The sequence below is a fragment of the Phyllobates terribilis genome, unplaced genomic scaffold, assembly GCF_046119375.1.
Source record: "Phyllobates terribilis strain yellow unplaced genomic scaffold, ASM4611937v1 Scaffold_3__8_contigs__length_932513732, whole genome shotgun sequence".
NCBI classification, from domain to species: Eukaryota; Metazoa; Chordata; class Amphibia; order Anura; family Dendrobatidae; genus Phyllobates; species Phyllobates terribilis.
In genome coordinates this window covers 687,175,524-687,192,951 of record NW_027362763.1, presented here as the reverse complement: position 1 = coordinate 687,192,951, position 17,428 = coordinate 687,175,524, and the positions used below count along the sequence as shown (strand labels likewise).

At 51.6% G+C, this 17,428-nt stretch overlaps 1 protein-coding gene across 2 annotated transcripts in view; it reads left to right on the top strand.

Annotated features, from left to right (window-relative positions):
- The window catches only part of LOC141257388 (calpain-8-like), a 260,656-nt gene that overhangs the window by 176,020 nt on the left and 67,208 nt on the right, over positions 1 to 17,428 (top strand). For both annotated transcript variants that reach the window (XM_073671884.1, XM_073671883.1), the window contains exons 8-9: positions 2,177 to 2,251; positions 3,386 to 3,543. In XM_073671884.1, the coding sequence (XP_073527985.1) occupies positions 2,177 to 2,251; positions 3,386 to 3,543 (233 nt within the window). The remainder of the gene's footprint in view (positions 1 to 2,176; positions 2,252 to 3,385; positions 3,544 to 17,428) is intronic.

Below are 17,428 nucleotides of genomic sequence, written 5' to 3'. Positions count from 1 at the left end.
CCCCATGTCATTTGAGCACTGTCACTATCGTTTTGGGCACTTTTTAGGCTTTCTACAGACTGCCGGGGGTGGCGCCGCAAAAATGCTCGGGTCTCCCATAGACTAACATTGGGCTCGTTGCTCAGGTCGAGCACCCGAGTATCACGGTGAGCTCGGCCCGAGCTTCGAGCACCCGAGCATTTTAGTGGTCGCTCAACACTAGTTAGAACCAAACAAAGTATTTTTTTTTACTGTGGATGACGCCTATATAATATAGGAGATTTTCTTCAAACTATTTCAAACGGAGATGTACCTGCTGTATAACGTTACGAACCGAACAAAGTATTTTTTTTACTGTGGATGATGACTGTATAACATAGGGGATATTCTCCAAACTATTTCAAACTCATATCTAGCCTGCTGTATAACGTTAGCAACAGCAAAAAATCGATTTTTTGATTCTGCACAAGCTCTGAATACAGCTGAATTTCACTGCCACTAAAAGGACTAGGTGGCTTATAGCAGAGTGTAACACATTTGTAATAGAAAAAATATTTTTTGGACTCTGTCTAGCAACAGATAAAAATCAATTTTTTTAACTCTGAAAACAGTTGAAATTCACTGCCACTAGTGTAGTAGCTGACGCATAGCAGAGTGTATCATGCTTGCCACACAAAAAAAATCTTTGGTGGACTCTGCCTAGCAAAACAAAAAATCTATTTTTTTACTTTGAGAACAGCTGAGGTTCACCAACACTAAAATAGTAGGTGGATTTTAGCAGACTGTATCACGTTTGCCACACAAAAAAATCTTTGGTGGACTCTGCCTAGCAACAGACAAAAACTTTTTTTTTTTACTCTGAAAACAGCTGAAGTTCACCGCCACTAACGTAGTAGCTGACGTATAGCAGAGTGTATGACGTTTGCCACACAAAAAATTGTTTGTAGACTATATAGCAAGACAAAAAAATCATTTTTTTTACTTTGAAAACAGCTGAGGTTCGCCGCCACTAAAATAGTAGGTGGATTTTAGCAGATTGTATCGCATTTGCCACACAAAAAAATCTTTGGTGAACTGTGGCTTGCAACAGAAAAAAAATATTTGTTTTACTGTGCATAAAGCTGAAGTTCATGCACCAAAAAAAGACAAACTGGGCTAACACAGCTTGCACTATCACATTAGTAAATTAAAACAAAAAGTGGCCTACAAGAGCTTGCTTGCTTTATCACATTAGCAAGTGCAACAATAGATTGAAGGTCTGCATGGAGCACAGACAGTAAAACCGGTGTACAACACAGTTCTATGCCATAGGCCCTGCTCTTTCTGTCAGAATCTTAGTAATTGCACAAAAAAAAAGGGCTGCAAGTTTGATTGAACAGGTACACAGCACAGGTTATCTACACTATCTGACTTCAACAGAAGTGCCCATCTATCTAGATAATGTCTCTCATTACACAGGACACAGCGCACTCAGCAGCATCTATCTCCTTCATTGACATGCATAAAATGGCTCTGAGGGAACATGGCCGCTTTTTCTATGAAGAGGACATGTGATTTCAGCAGCCAATTGCAGAAGCCCTTGTGTCTGGGACACTGTGGATGCTTCCTGCGCTCTGATTGGCTAGCCGTGTTTTCCTGACTTAAAGTTACCACCTACAGGAAAAAAAAGCGTGCCGCTGATCTGACCTGTTCTAAGCTATCACCAGCCCCCCCCAGTAATCTACCACATCTTCCCACTCATCATACACAAGCACAATGCTAGCAAAATAGTAAAAAATGCTGTAGTTGGCCGGCAATCATGTAACCACAGAAATTCGCCAAATGTTACCGATTTTCCCGAATTTAACAAATTTCCCCCCCCATTTCTGATCACGAATCCGAATGTGCCACATTCGTGTCGAACTTAAGTTTGGAGATCGGATCTCCAACATATTTGCTCATCACTAATTATTATTATTAAAGTGAAATACCCCTTTCAGCCCCATTTCCTCTCTCTCCCCTACTGAATATGTTTTCACATCCAGTTGAGCATGCAAATTCATACTGGGATGCTGGAGGTGAACCTATAGCTAATTTTTGTGTGTGGACAGCATTATCAAGTAAATAGTACTAGCATGTCACATTTAACTAGAGTAAATCAACTGGACCCAATAGATTTTCTAAAAGTAAAAATGTTTTTTTTTTCGCATTCTCTCAGATCTGAAATATGGAACCAGGTGGATGCCAAAATAAAAGCAGAACTCAACACTGATAAGGATGAAGGAGAGTTTTGGTGAGTTACCAGCTTATATTCAAAAACTGCCCCCATAAAGAGTGGCTGTCTCCTGCCTTTGCCAAATAGATTCCTTAAATAGATTCCTTAAACAATTGCCTACTTGAACCTTGCCTGAATGCTTTCCAGCTCTCTCCTGAATTTGTTTTCTGTTTTGGACATTCCTGACTTGTAAGGCTGCGTGCCTACGATGCGGATTTAATGCATTTCCGCGGCGCCATTTCCGCTGCTAAAATGCATTAAATATGCTTGTTACGTTGTCTGCTATGTTCCCCAATGATAATCCGCATATGCTGTGCACATGCTGCGGAAATTTCCGCTGCGGATTATCATTGCGGAAAAAAATGGGCAGCACAACCATTAATTTTGCGGAATTGCGGCAAAATCGCTGCCACTGACTTGCATTGGACCGCATAACATCTTCATGAATACCCGTACAGATGTGGATATTATGCGATTCAATGCGCGGATGGTACCTGGGTCTGGAGAAGAGGAGACTACTATAGTACCTGTAGTTAAAAAATAATTAAAATTAAAAAAAATATATACTTACGTTCTGATGGCCCCCTGTCTGCTCCCGGCAGCGCTCTCGGTGGTGTAAAAGGACCTACCATGACGTAATTTAGTCATGTGAAAGGTCACGAGACCACTGACTAAATTACGTCATGGAAGGTCCTTTTTAGAGCACCGCTAGCCGCCTAAGACACCGGACGCACCGGAGAAGGAGACCGGGGGCCATCGGAAGGTGAGTATAAGGTGTTTTTTTTAATTTTCAACATTTTTTTCTTTTTTTTACTATTGATGCTGCATTTGCAGCATCACAACTTGATCACATAACATAAATCCATGCCGGTTGCATGGATTTATATAGTGTGACCAAGTTGTCAAGCACTTTCTAAGTGATGCTAAAATCGCTTTTAAAAGCGCTTGACAACCCGCATGCAAAATCACATGTTCAAAACGCTTCACAAACGCTTCTACCTGGCAGAAAAAGCGCATGTAAAATCCCCACGCGTTTTTTCTGCCAGGGAGATGCAGAAACGCTCCGCAGCATTTCTGCATCGTGGGCACTTAGCCTTAGAAGGTTTCCTTTATAATAAAGTCATCACAAAGGGCCATTTTTTTTTTTTGCAGGATCGCCTTTCCTGACTTTCTGACAGAGTACTATAAAGTGACGATATGTGACGTCACCATGAGTGAGTTGTGCGGTGGTGACCATTATAATTGGTGCCTGACAGAATTCAATGGAGAATGGAAAAAAGGAAGCACAGCTGGAGGGAATAGCTCTTATGGTAAGAATGAGTGTACTGCTAAACCATGTCCGCCAACATCAAATATGACATATTACCAAGGCATACTACGTACTCAGCAAGCCAAACCCTTTTTTGTAGTACATAAACCAAGAAGCATAAGAGTTATTCCCACATGGAATATGTATCTCTAATATAAGCAGCTTTAATGGAAACAGTGACTTGTGAACCCTGGTGGAAGTATAGAAGTCGGGGCACATGTGTGGCTCTCTCTACTTGCTTTGGAGAGAATATAGGGAGCTGTACATGGGTGACCACCTCTCCCTTCACAGTGATAAGTGACAAAGCCCTACTTGTAATATAAATGCGAAATTCTGGATATTTGTACAATATCCCATGGATATGCCATAAATGCCCCCTTTAAAAATTAAAAATGAAGCCTTTTTTGAAAAAGCAAACAAACATATGATTAAAAATGTCGGACCATTTTGTGAGTAGAGCTTCTGCATAGCAATAGGTTTGAAAGAAGAAGAGCAGATGGAAAGGAGACACTCATGCAGGGTCAGGCAACACACTGTTTTTTTTTTGTATTTTCCATACGAGGAAGCAGAAAAAAAATCTCAAAGTGCAAGCAAGGGCAATAGTAAGTATGAACGTCCATATATCATGCCGTGCACCAAAAATAATATTGTGGAAAGCCGGAAATACAATTTTAATTACTAATACAAGAAGACTAGTAACTAGTGAGTAGCAAGGGTGCTCGTCACTTCTTGTTAATCACCCGTGCATCAGTGTGCTCGAGATGCTCCTTACTCGGCGAGCATTTTTTTTAAAGCTCAGGAGGAAGCTTGAGTCCCCGCCCCACATGTTTGGCGCTTTTTAGACAGCCAATAAACATGCAGGGATTGCCTGCCAGTCACTGTAGTAGCCATGTTGGTAGTGGCCGGCCGCATAGCGTCTTCGGGTCTACAAAAGACCCGTGACCCTATGCTCATGACAGTCTACCCTGGAAACAGGCAGAGTAGGGAGAGCTGCAGCTGAGTGAAGGAGAGAATTTTAACTGCGTATAGGCAGGTATTCCACACCACTTTTATTTCTGTAATCTGCAACAACAGCCCTTATTAGGGCTCATTCTAATGAATATTAATGCTGCTGTTAGCAGTAGTACTCGTTGCTTGGGTCGAGCAAATTGGAATATTCGGGTGCTCGATCCGAGCAACGAGCCCAATGTAAGTCTATGGGAAACTCGAGCATTTTTCAGGCGGCTCCCACCGGCGGTCTGCAGAGGGCCTAAAAATTGACCAAATCGATGAGAACAGTGCTCACTTGACATGGGAACAGCATGGGGAAGACCCATGGAAGCATTTCTGACTCCCAGGTTACTGCTGTTAATAACGTTATCAGAGTATTACGCCACTTTTACGGACTCACAATAAAACATACAAAAACGAAACCAAAATGGATTTTCCTGGGAAATATGTTAAGGAACATCCTTTCCAGGGTAATGACTTGTATAGAAGGCAAAATAAATAACCAAAACCAAAAATACTCCTCGACACCTTGGGCTATGTTCACACGTTGCGTTTTTGATGCGTTTTTTTGCACTTTTGCATTACTTTCAACCAAGACAAATGCATTCACCAGGAAATGTCATTTTAACATTTTACAGCCGTATCTGGCCATGTGGTGTGTGACACATCATCAGACACAGGCATACAGTGCTGAAAAGACATGGGAACAGCATGGGGAAGACCTCTGGAAGCATCTCTGACTTCCAGGTCACTGCCTAAAAGTGTGCCCATTATAAGTGATACTTGGCGCATGCGAAGATGCCTCTCGCCATGCACCTGTCATTGCAGACTTGCAACAATCACCATCCACGTCCTTGTCCCACTGCAGTGTTCAGTTGTCCCTACCCCATTCCTTGGAATGCAAGCGCAAGTATGCAGGTGATGCGCCCCCTGGGCCGTGGGGTACCCGGAGCCGGGCCTTTGTAGATGCTGGGGGTTGTAGTCACCGTGGCGGTGACCCGGTCCGTGCCCCAGGGCGGTCAAACCAAGGGGGTAGTCTATGTGTGCAAATGTTATAATGTCCGACTGCGCCACCTGTGGATTGCGGTTATTGTTACCGCCGCTGCGGAGCAGTCCGCTGAAGCTGGTGGTATGTGCAGCTAGGTGATGTGACTCCCCACAGGAGGAGTGTAGCTTCAGGGCAGCGTGCAAGGATGATGATGGTAGTAGTGCAAGGTATCGGTAATAACAACACAGAGTCTTTGCAGTGCAGTCCCAGGGTCTTTACTCACAGTTATCAACTTCCAAGTTACAGACCTCAAGGCAACTTCTCACGTCGTGCTGTGCGTACTAAGTGAGGGGCTCAGTCCACCCTCAGGTATCTCCAGAGCAGTTATCAGGACCCCGTTCAGTGTACCTTCCTCTGGCCTCTTCCTGCACCTCACACCCAGCGCCACTTCTATCCGGTACCCTTGGGCCTTAGCGGGCGACATATGTTCCGTCCCCTGGTCCTTTGTGGCTACCTTCTTAGTGCAACTGGTGTGGATTATGGATACAGCACGTTAGATACTGTAGCCTCCGGTTTCTAGCTGAGCCTTCAATGTCTCTCCACTAGTTGAGGGATCCGGTTCCCTATTCTGACCTGACCCCGCTACTTCCTGGTAGCAGCGAGCGTACGGGTGGCCTTCTGCACGGCCCGTACCCCTAGGGTCCCTTCTTGGTTCCTGTAGCCTCTCAGTTCCCTTTCCTACTTCTCCTTCTTCCCAGGCTCAGGCCTCCTGGGTAGGCCTGCCTGCAGAGCAGAGCTACTACAGAGCCCCTGCTCCTGTCACTTCTCCTCAGACTGAACTGACCGACTCCCGCTTTCAAGATCGTTCCCCCTTATATACCTCCTTCTACCAGTGCTTCCTCCACCCCATCCACCACATAGTTCCCCCTTTCTAGGTGGTTCCCCCCACTCCAGCCAGGGACCAGGGACTGTGCTCTCCCTTAGGAGCAATCTCTCCCTGTCCCCCGGAAATGTGGTGTAGTGAATGCAGGTGTTAGGGTCCTGAGCCATACTCCTTCCTTACCTGAGAGTGAGATACCACACCTCTGGGTGTGATGCAATACCTCTGTGGCGACCGAACCCTCAGGGGCGCCACACACCCCCCTGGTAAAACACAGCACGTCAGTGGGCTGGAACAGAGTAAAAGACAATGTATTTTAGGACATGCAAAATTTTAGGACTCGTCCGCATACAAGATCATGAACAACTCTTCTTCCCTTTATGGGAGGCATACTTCTATTAACGTTACTGGGGCATCATATCAAAACATTATAGACTCTTTTCAATAAAACTCTTTCATATATGTAAAACATTTGTCATATAAAACACCTTTCTTATAAACAAACAGGTTACAGCATACTCTATAACCAGGTGTCCATTCTTTCTCTTAAGGTGCAAACTAGCAAACAGGAACATGAGGGACCCGTCCCAAACCCTAAACGTAGGCCCTGGGGTGGCTGCAGGGCATAGATGATCCAGTCTTTTTTACCACGTTTTCGGCTACCTCCAACGGGTTTTTATTCTGAGGTCATTTGTTGTAAGTTCTTATAAAACCAATAGGGGGCACTTTAGGAAGTGCAACTATATACAACAAGTGGTTGCTCCCAGTCCTCAGCCTGTCAGTCTTTGGTACCCTTACCGGGTAAATATGCACACACAATTTTTTTGCAGCTTTAAACTGCACCCTTCCGGGCAACTGGGTAGACAACAAACTCACAACGTCTCTGCAGACCCCGATGGGTAACTTATTTACATGTAAAGTTCTGTCCCTCTTACTATACTTAGTAAGGGTGCTCCCTCTGGGGAGGCTCTGGCCCACCGCAGGCTGACTCATCCCGATCCTCAGTGTGGTGGAACGTTGTCTCCACCCGGTGGACATTTAGGGCATACCAGCCCCTGACTCCGCGGTGCCTGGTGTAGGACACGATGTCCTTCCGGGAGGCGGGGCTCCACATCCCTCCTTTTGACGAAGAGGTCTGTGTCCGTCAGCGGGTCCCGGATGAACCCCCATCCCACGTCCAAATTAAACTTTACAAAGGTCCCGGTGATGCGGGGACCGCAAGCGGTCTGCTTGTCTCGGCGGACCCGGGCCTTTTCCTCCATGTTACTCGCCTCCAGCTGCTCCTACCGTACGCACCGCAACTTCCGCTCCTTCTCTAGCTGTGCCAGCTCCCGACGGCAGAACTCCTTGCGGCGGATCGCGGCTGCCCTGCTCTCCTGGGAGAAACCCATCAGGTCCTCTCCAGCATTATCCCACTCGAACTGGGCCTCGTATTCCGGCAACCGGGAGACAGCGGCTGCAGCCTGCGGGACGGGCAGGAGCGGGGGCTGTTGGTCTTCCACCTCCGCGGCCCAGTCCCACAGGCGGCGCCGATATACACACTCGGCGGGCGGGGGAGACGGCTCCTTCAGGGATTGGAGGGCGTGGTTGCAGGCCTTGTTGCGGGGGCAGGAGCGGGCTGATGTTGGCTGAGCCCGGGGCTGGAGGGCATGGCTGCAGGCCTAGCTGCGGAGGAAGGAGCGGGCTGGTGGTAATGGCGCCCTGGGCTGGAGGGTTTGACTGTGGGCCTTGTTGCGGGGGCAGGAGCGGGCTAGCGGTAGCGCCCAGGAGCAGCGGCTCCACCAGGGGGCCCAGGAGCAGGTCGACGCTGGCAGCGCCTGGAACAGGGAGACTCCTCCTACCTGCTCCCACGGCCGCTCCTGCATCACGTGTCGCCTCCTGGCGCTGGTCGGGATCCGCCGAGGCTGGGGCACTGCCGGTGCCTGGTAGCGTCATCGGCTGCCGGCTCGCCATCCTCCACTCCATCTCCCACTTCCACTCAGTGATGTCCTCCCGCTGGGCTCTCTCCATTCTCTAGCCCAGGTCCTCCATCCCCGAGCGGAGGAACTCAGAGTCCTCCTGGTGCAGCTTTGCTATCAGCTCCTCCAGGGTGCAGGGTGCTGCGGTCTGCAGCAGGTCGCTGGCTGGGGTTCCGGCGCTGTGTGGCACCACAGGGGTCTGGTTGCCACAGTGGTAGAAATACCATGTCTGAGAGCGAGCATGGGTTTTCCGTGTCAGGAGCACTTTTGCATGCAATGCCTCCTGCCCCAGTCCAGGGAGGGGAGGAACCTGCCCTTTATAAACTGGATCTGGGGCGGGGTTAGTCAGAGTGGAGAGACAGATAACAGACAGAGCGGCAGCAAGGAGCTCTGTAGGAGACAGGAGCTAAAGGCCAGGGACTGGAGCTAGCAGAGCTCGTCCTGGCCGAAGACGCAGAGAACCAGACACCAGAGTCCGAGGCTGTGAGGATTTCCACATCCAGCAGCAGAAACCACCTGGCAGGGGATTTCAGGTCCTCTGGCCATAGGAAGCCCGGAGGCTCAGTCACACGCAAGGGACCGGCACCGCCATCGAGTAGCGGAAGCTACCAAAGGCCCCAAGTCACCAGCCATATGGGTGAGCACCACACGGTACACTCAGGGACGTGGGCTACTATACGACTACAGCAAGGTAGCCAGGAAGAGTGCAGTCAGATGGGAAGGCCTACAACTCCACCTGGCCAGGGGGACTCTTGTTCGCTCACAGACTGACCAGGCCTCTAATGTTAGCCAGTACTCCCGGCAGGGCCTTCTTCATTACCAACAGTAAAGACCCTGAACTCCACTGCACGGACTCTGAGTCATTTCTGCTGCGCCCATGCACCACAACCCTCACCATCTACTCCCGTGGGGAGTTATACTACCCTCTGCTGCGCACACAACATCAGCCTCAGCGGTCTGCCCCGCAGTGGCGGTTCTCAGTGACCGCAATCCACGGGTGGCGTAGTCGGACATTTAAACATTAAAAACCAAATAAACAGATCTGCCACTGGTTTGACCACCCTGAGCCACAGGACCGGGTCGCCGCCACGGAGACTACAACCCCCAGTATTACACAGAGACCCGGCTTCGGGTATTCCCCCACACACGGCCCAGGGGGCGCGTCAGCTGCTTCCCTCCATGTTCCTCTCCGGGTGCGGTCTGTCTAGACTGATCCAGACTACACCCTGTCTCCTAGTTTTCTTATCTCCTCGCCCCTTTTGAGGGCGGTTCCAGAGCAGTTGGTTGCGGTCCCATGGCAATTTGCTGTCGGTCACCTTCAGGGTCAGCCCCCCCACCTTGATGGACACACTGGCATACATGACCATTGCTGTTTGGGGCGGGCTCCACGTTTGGCGCCATACTGGGACTTTTCTCACGATGGGAGGTAGTTCCTTGTCATCTTTTAGCACGCACATAATGGCGCCTGTTCTGCAGGGGCGGGCGCCACATTCAATACAGTGAAGCAGTCTCTAGGCACGCAATACCGTTGATAACGGGGAGTTGCGGATCCTGCCGACTACGCCAAAGTTGACGCGCCCCCTGGGCCGTGGGGGACACCCGGAGCCGGGCCTTTGTAGATGTTGGGGGTTGTAGTCACCGTCGCGGCAATCCGGTCCGTGACCCAGGGCGGTCAAACCAAGGGCGTAATATATGTGTATAGGTTATAATGTCCGACTACGCCGCCTGTGGATTGCGGTTATTGATAACCGCCGCTGCGGAGCAGTCCGCTGAAGCTGGTGGTATGCGCAGCAAGTGTAGTATAACTCCCCACAGGAAGAATGTAGCTTCAGGGCAGCGCGTGTGAATGATGGTGGTTGTGCGGGGCGTCCCAGTGCAGTAAGTGCTGGCGCGGTAAGAAACACGGAGACAAGATGATGCAGTCCCAGGGTCTTTACTCACGGTTGTCAATTTCCAAGTTATACTGCAGATAATAACTCCCCACGTCGTGCTGTGCGTACTCAGTGAGGGTGCTCATGTAGCACCCTGAGGATTCGGCTGCTACAGGGGTATTGCACCTCAACCCAGAGGTGTGATATTCCACTCCCGGGTAAGGATGGAGTGTGGAACTGAGCTCAGATAGACTGCATGCACTACATACATCCCACTCCAGAGGAGCAGGCCGACGGTACTCCCACTTGGAAATGTGCAGGTACAACCGAGCCTGTTCCTGGCTGGAGTGGGAGGGGGGTGGTACATCCCATGTAGTGTAGGGGCAGATAGGGGGAGCAGTCTGGGTAGTGTTAGGAGCTCATTGGGTGCTGGTCACCTGAGCTCACACATAGAGGGATATATAAGGAGGGCACCAACTTAGAATCAGGGTCAGACGCAGAGAGTCAGTCAGCTGCAGAGGACAAATCTGATGCAGAGAGCAGGAAACAGCAGCCCTGGAGAGAGAGAGAGTGGAGCAGAGAAAGACCCAGAGGGGGAAGACTGAAGGGACCCAAGAACCCAAATTAGAGCACCGGGTGAGGAGTCAGCATCAGGGTACCGGAACCCAAGCTGGTGGGGGCAAAAACAATCCCCAGCCAGAGACCGGAGATCGTGGGCAGCGTTTGCCACGGTCACCCACCATATTCACCCCGAAGGCACACCACATGAAGGGTCAGGGAACCCAGGGCCAAGGGTGTCCCAAAAGAAGGCCCGAGGGAGCTGGACCTAGGTGAATCCCTGGTGGGGACGGCTGAAGAAAGGACAGAGGGAGAGCTCAGGGCCACGCTCCGGACTTGTTTGGGGGTTGGCTGGATCCAGGACCTGGTGGACGCAGCACGGCTCGGGTGGTCACTAGCAGCTGGAGTGACCGAAACATCAGCAGTAAGTAAACTCCCTTAACTGCACAACCCGAGTCTGTCTTCATTGCCGGCTGCACCGCACCACCACAACCCCCATCCTCTGCGCCTGTCCCCTCTGAGGCTATACCCCTCCCGTTGGGGGTTATCCCACCAAGCTGCGCATCCACCATCAGCCTCAGCGGACCCTGCTGCAGCGGCGGCCACAGTGACCGCATCACAACGGGTGGCGTAGTCGACACAAAAGAACTTTAGTAACATCTGTAAATCTGCCACATAACACTGAGCTTGACGCCCTGGGCACGGGACCGGGTCACAGCCGCTCGGAGACTACAACCCCCCCCATCTGATCCGGTGCCGGGTATTCCCCTCAAAAAGGAATATGTCCCAGGGGGCGCGTCAACTTTGGCGTAGTCGGCAGGATTACGTGCCCGCAACACCCGGGTACTGCGTGCCTGAAGAAAAGTGCAAGTTTACCTCAGAAAGAAGTCTCCCGCCGGTTCCGGAGGGTCCACGCCATCGGACTCCATCACCAGTCGTTTCCCGCCGATTGTCCGCCATTTCCAGCTTGTTCCCGCCATCTGCAGAGTTTCCCGCCACTGGGCAACGCTTCCCGCCAAAACCGCAGATTTCCCGCCTTGGAAGAGCAGCGGACGCCATTATGGGCGTGCCAAAGGAGGGCAAGAGGCCACCTCCCATCGTGGGCCAGGACAGAAAATGGCGCCAAAAGTGGAAACCGCCCCCACCAACAGAGACTGTGATGCTGGAGGTGTCTGTCAGCGTGAAAGAACTCCCCCTGGAGCTGACAGTCACCGAGTTGCCCCGGGACCGCCCTCGAAGTGGGAGGAGACGAAAGAGAAGAACAAAGATGGGTGTCGCTTGGAGCAGTCTGGAGCGAGCGCACCCGGAGGCAAGAGGTCTAACAAGGAGTAGCGGAGGAGCTCACCCGGAGATGGAGAGAAAGCAGAACAGCACCGGCCCGCTGGCCAGGAGTCTGCTAGAGACCGAGGAAGGAGGGCAGAGCAGCACCGGCCCGCTGGCCAGGAGCCTGCCGGAAGCCGAGCAGAGCAGCACCGACCCGATGGTCAGGAGCCTGCTAGAGTCCACAACCCCGCTAGGTCTAGCGGAGATCCTAGCGCAGCTCCCCCGAGACCGGGAGTGTGCACAAACTGCCCTGGAGGGCCTCGCAAGGAGGATGGCCCGGGTACAGCGCGAGATACTGGCGGAGTGGAGCCGGGAGATGGCCCAGCAACCAGAGACCAGTCAACGGAGCACGCTACCCTGGAAGAGGAAGCAGACCGCCTCTGAGGATGGCGCAGGAGGACCCAAGGCCGGAGACGGCGCCGAGGAGGGAGCCGAACGCATGGAGGCAGGTAAAGGGGACGCCTATACCCCAAGCCGTGACACCGCTTACCTGCCCCAGCTCCCCGTCGCAGAGCCCGAAAGTCCCCCTGCTGTGCCCGTAGCCGCCAGGTCACCGCCATGGACTAGGCCCCGACCGGAAGCCGCCGCCGCGACCCCTGTGACGTCACGCGCCTCGACCCGGAGCGTGACAAAACAGGAATTACCACCAGCCTGGTCGCAAGGCCTAGTACCCCCGGGCGCCGCATCACCAACAGCGCCCCCTACCTCCGTGGAGCCTCCGGCCTGGCCGCAAGGCCAGGTAGCCCAGGGCGCCGCCGTCCTAACGGTGCCCTTCACCTTCCAGGTGCCCCAGGCCTGGCCGCAAGGCCTGGGCAACCCGGGCGCCATCACCACCGCGCCCGCGCCCGCAATACCAAGGGTGCCACACCTGGGGGAGGACCTCTTCAGCCAGCTCACATGGCCGGACGGGCAGCCCTTCATCTGGCCCGAAGGATACCATGAGCTGGGGCGGCAACAGAGACGAGGGCCCTTGTGTGAGCCCCTGATCCCGGCTCCGAAGCCCGTGACTCGGGTCTCGCCTCCTTTGGAAGACGCACAGTTTGAGTGGGACCCCACCGGAGAAGATCTAATGGGGTTCACTCAGGAAACTCGGGCAGTCGCCGCTGAGCGGACTGAGTGTTGTCGTCAGCAGCTAGCAGAGTTTACGAGAGAACGGGAGGAGAGGCGGGCCAGAGAACAACAGGCCCAAATCCGGAGCGCGGAGCAGAAGAGCCGGACTAGGAGGAACCCCCGTGCAGCGCATTGTCCCCGCACCATCGGGACAGTGATAAACTTCAACCCGCAGCATGGGTGGGGCTTTATTCGGGACCGTAACAACCGCGGTGACGTTTTTGTGACCCGCAGAGACGTCGAGTCCCACCTGCCGGAAGGTCACAAAGGCCGTGACCTCTACGTCGGAGACGAAGTCACTTTCACCCGGCACAAGTGTGCCAAAGGACCTTACGCCCTCCACGTACACCGCTTGACGGAGGAGGAGTTGCGGTACGGAGAGGAGGAGCCAGAGGACCCGGACGGGTCTGAAGCAACACCATATCAAGAAAGAGCAGGAGGAAGACGCCGTTGAGTGCGGCCGAGAAGTGATGTAAATAGTTACCCAATCGGGGTATAAAGGAACTGAAACTGGAACTGTTGCTGCTGCTAAAATAGTCCCCGTTGGGACCAGTGAACTGTTTTACCCGTTAACCCCTTCATCCTACAGGCTGAGGACTGTGAGCAGCCATTCCCTTTCCTCTAACTGGCCGAGGACTGAGAGCGGCCAACTTCCAACTCCCCTGTATATAGTTGCGCGTCCTAAAGCGCCCCCTACCGGTTTTATAGAAAACCAGATTCTCTAAGAGACTGTCGCACTTTTCCCGGACATACGTTGCACAGTGTCCGGAGGAGGAACCAGAGACAAGAGAAGTCTACAAGAGAAGTCTACGAGAAAGTTTTATCTGATAAGATATGTTATATATATAATGTTTTATATGTTTTATATGTTTATATGAAAAATTTGTATGTTTTGGTGTTTTATGTCTTACAGCCCGAGGACGTGCTGTGATTTACCAGGGGGGAATGTAGCACCCTGAGGATTCGGCTGCTACAGGGGTATTGCACCTCAACCCAGAGGTGTGATATTCCACTCCCGGGTAAGGATGGAGTGTGGAACTGAGCTCAGATAGACTGCATGCACTACATACATCCCACTCCAGAGGAGCAGGCCGACGGTACTCCCACTTGGAAATGTGCAGGTACAACCGAGCCTGTTCCTGGCTGGAGTGGGAGGGGGGTGGTACATCCCATGTAGTGTAGGGGCAGATAGGGGGAGCAGTCTGGGTAGTGTTAGGAGCTCATTGGGTGCTGGTCACCTGAGCTCACACATAGAGGGATATATAAGGAGGGCACCAACTTAGAATCAGGGTCAGACGCAGAGAGTCAGTCAGCTGCAGAGGACAAATCTGATGCAGAGAGCAGGAAACAGCAGCCCTGGAGAGAGAGAGAGTGGAGCAGAGAAAGACCCAGAGGGGGAAGACTGAAGGGACCCAAGAACCCAAATTAGAGCACCGGGTGAGGAGTCAGCATCAGGGTACCGGAACCCAAGCTGGTGGGGGCAAAAACAATCCCCAGCCAGAGACCGGTGATCGTGGGCAGCGTTTGCCACGGTCACCCACCATATTCACCCCGAAGGCACACCACATGAAGGGTCAGGGAACCCAGGGCCAAGGGTGTCCCAAAAGAAGGCCCGAGGGAGCTGGACCTAGGTGAATCCCTGGTGGGGACGGCTGAAGAAAGGACAGAGGGAGAGCTCAGGGCCACGCTCCGGACTTGTTTGGGGGTTGGCTGGATCCAGGACCTGGTGGACGCAGCACGGCTCGGGTGGTCACTAGCAGCTGGAGTGACCGAAACATCAGCAGTAAGTAAACTCCCTTAACTGCACAACCCGAGTCTGTCTTCATTGCCGGCTGCACCGCACCACCACAACCCCCATCCTCTGCGCCTGTCCCCTCTGAGGCTATACCCCTCCCGTTGGGGGTTATCCCACCAAGCTGCGCATCCACCATCAGCCTCAGCGGACCCTGCTGCAGCGGCGGCCACAGTGACCGCATCACAACGGGTGGCGTAGTCGACACAAAAGAACTTTAGTAACATCTGTAAAGCTGCCACATAACACTGAGCTTGACGCCCTGGGCACGGGACCGGGTCACAGCCGCTCGGAGACTACAACCCCCCCCATCTGATCCGTGCCGGGTATTCCCCTCAAAAAGGAATATGTCCCAGGGGGCGCGTCACTCACTCGTATGGCTGGTGACTTGGGGCCTTTGGTAGCTTCCGCTCCTCGATGGCGGTGCCGGTCCCTTGCTTGTGACTGAGCCTCCAGGCTTCCTATGGCCAGAGGACCTGAAATCCCCTGCCAGGTGGTTTCTGCTGCTGGATGTGGAAATCCTCACAGCCTCGGACTGCGGTGTCCGGTTCTCTGCGTCTTCGGCCAGGACGCTCTGCTAGCTCCAGTCCCTGGCCTTCAGCTCCTGTCTCCTACAGAGCTCCTCACTCTGACTAGAGTGGACTCCAGGATCGACTTGTCTCTTCTCTGTCCCTGTCTTGTCTGCTCTAACCCCGCCCCAGATCCAGTTTATAAAGGGCAGGTTCCTCCCCTCCCTGGACTGGGGCAGGAGGTGTTGCATGTTAAAGTGTTCCTAACCAGGAAAACCCATGCTCGCTCTCAGACATGGTATTTCTACCACTGTGGCAACCAGACCCTTGGGGTGCCACACTCCTCCTGTTCCTCCTTGCACAAAGGTGGAGGTAGCGGTCCTGCTGCTGGGTTGTTGCCCTCCTATGGCCCCCTTCACATCTCCTGGTGTACTGGCCTGTCTCCTGGTAGCTCCTCCAGCCTCTGGACACTACGCTGACAGACACAGCAAACCTTCTTGCCACAGCTCGCATTGATGTGCCATCCTGGATGAGCTGCACTACCTGAGCAACTTCTGTGGATTGTAGAGTCCGTCTCATGCTACCACGAGTGTGAAAGCACAACCAACATTCAAAAGTGACCAAAACATCAGCCAGAAAGCATTGGTACTGAGATGTGGTCTGTGGTTCCCACCTGCAGAACGACTCCTTTATTGAGGGTGTCTTGATAATTGCCAATAATTTCCATCTTTTGTCTATTCCATTTGCACAACAGCATGTGAAATTAATTGTTAATCAGTGTTGCTTCCTAAGTGGACAGTTTGATTTCTCAGATATTAGATTTATGTGCAGTTATATTCTGTTGTTTAAGTGTTCCCTTTATTTTTTTGAGCAGTGTATAATTTATGAAATGCTGGAATACTGCAGGTGCATTGGTCAAACCAAAAAGCATAACCAGACTCTCGAAATGTCCTTCCGGGGTATTGAAAGCTGTTTTCCATTAGTTCTCTTCTCCGACTCTAACCAGATTGTAGCCTCCCCTTAAATCCAACTTGGAGAATATCTTAGCTCCTACAACCTGGCTGAGCAAATCAGGAATCATAGGAAGAGGGTATGCAACACGGATGATAATTTGATTTAATTCCCGGAAATCTAAACAGGGACGTAGACCGCCATCTTTTTTCTTCACAAAGAAGAACTCTGCCACCACGGGCGAAGATGAGTGTCTGATATGTCCCTTCTCCAGACTTTCCGCAATGAAATCCTTCAAGGCTTGTCTCTCAGGGCCATAAAGATTATACAGTCTGGATTTCAGTAGCTTAGCTCCAGGGATCAGGTTAATAGGACAGTCATAAGCACAATGAGGAGGCAAATCCCGACACCCCCTCTCAGAAAAAACGTCCTTAAAACCAGACAGAAAAGCAGGTAATATATACTTAGAGACAGTAGCAAGGGAAATATTTAAACAGTTCTCATGGCAGTAATCTCCCCAATCAATATTCTCCCCAGTTTGCCAATCCACCAACAGATTATGTTTAACAAGCCAAGTAATACCAAACAATTGGTGTGGGAAGATTGTCCATAACATAGCAAGGAATTATTTCACAATGAACTGACCCCACCCTCAGTTTTACATTATGTACAATATGAGTAAATGCTTTCTATGCAAGTGGCGCAGAGTCATTGGCAAAGATGGAAATAGGTTCAGCTAAAGCACAGCAAGCAAGACCATGAGTTTTCACAAACTCAGCATCAACCATGCTGACTCTGGCTCCACTGTCAACAAACACAGAAATTTTCTCGATTTTTCTCTCTAGCACCACCTCTGCTGACACGTCAAAGCGGGGACTGCAGGTTGGTAACAAATGCACCCCTTGTTTATCCAACTTCAGGCTACCAAGAGTTAATCCTCTTGTTTAGGAATTGCA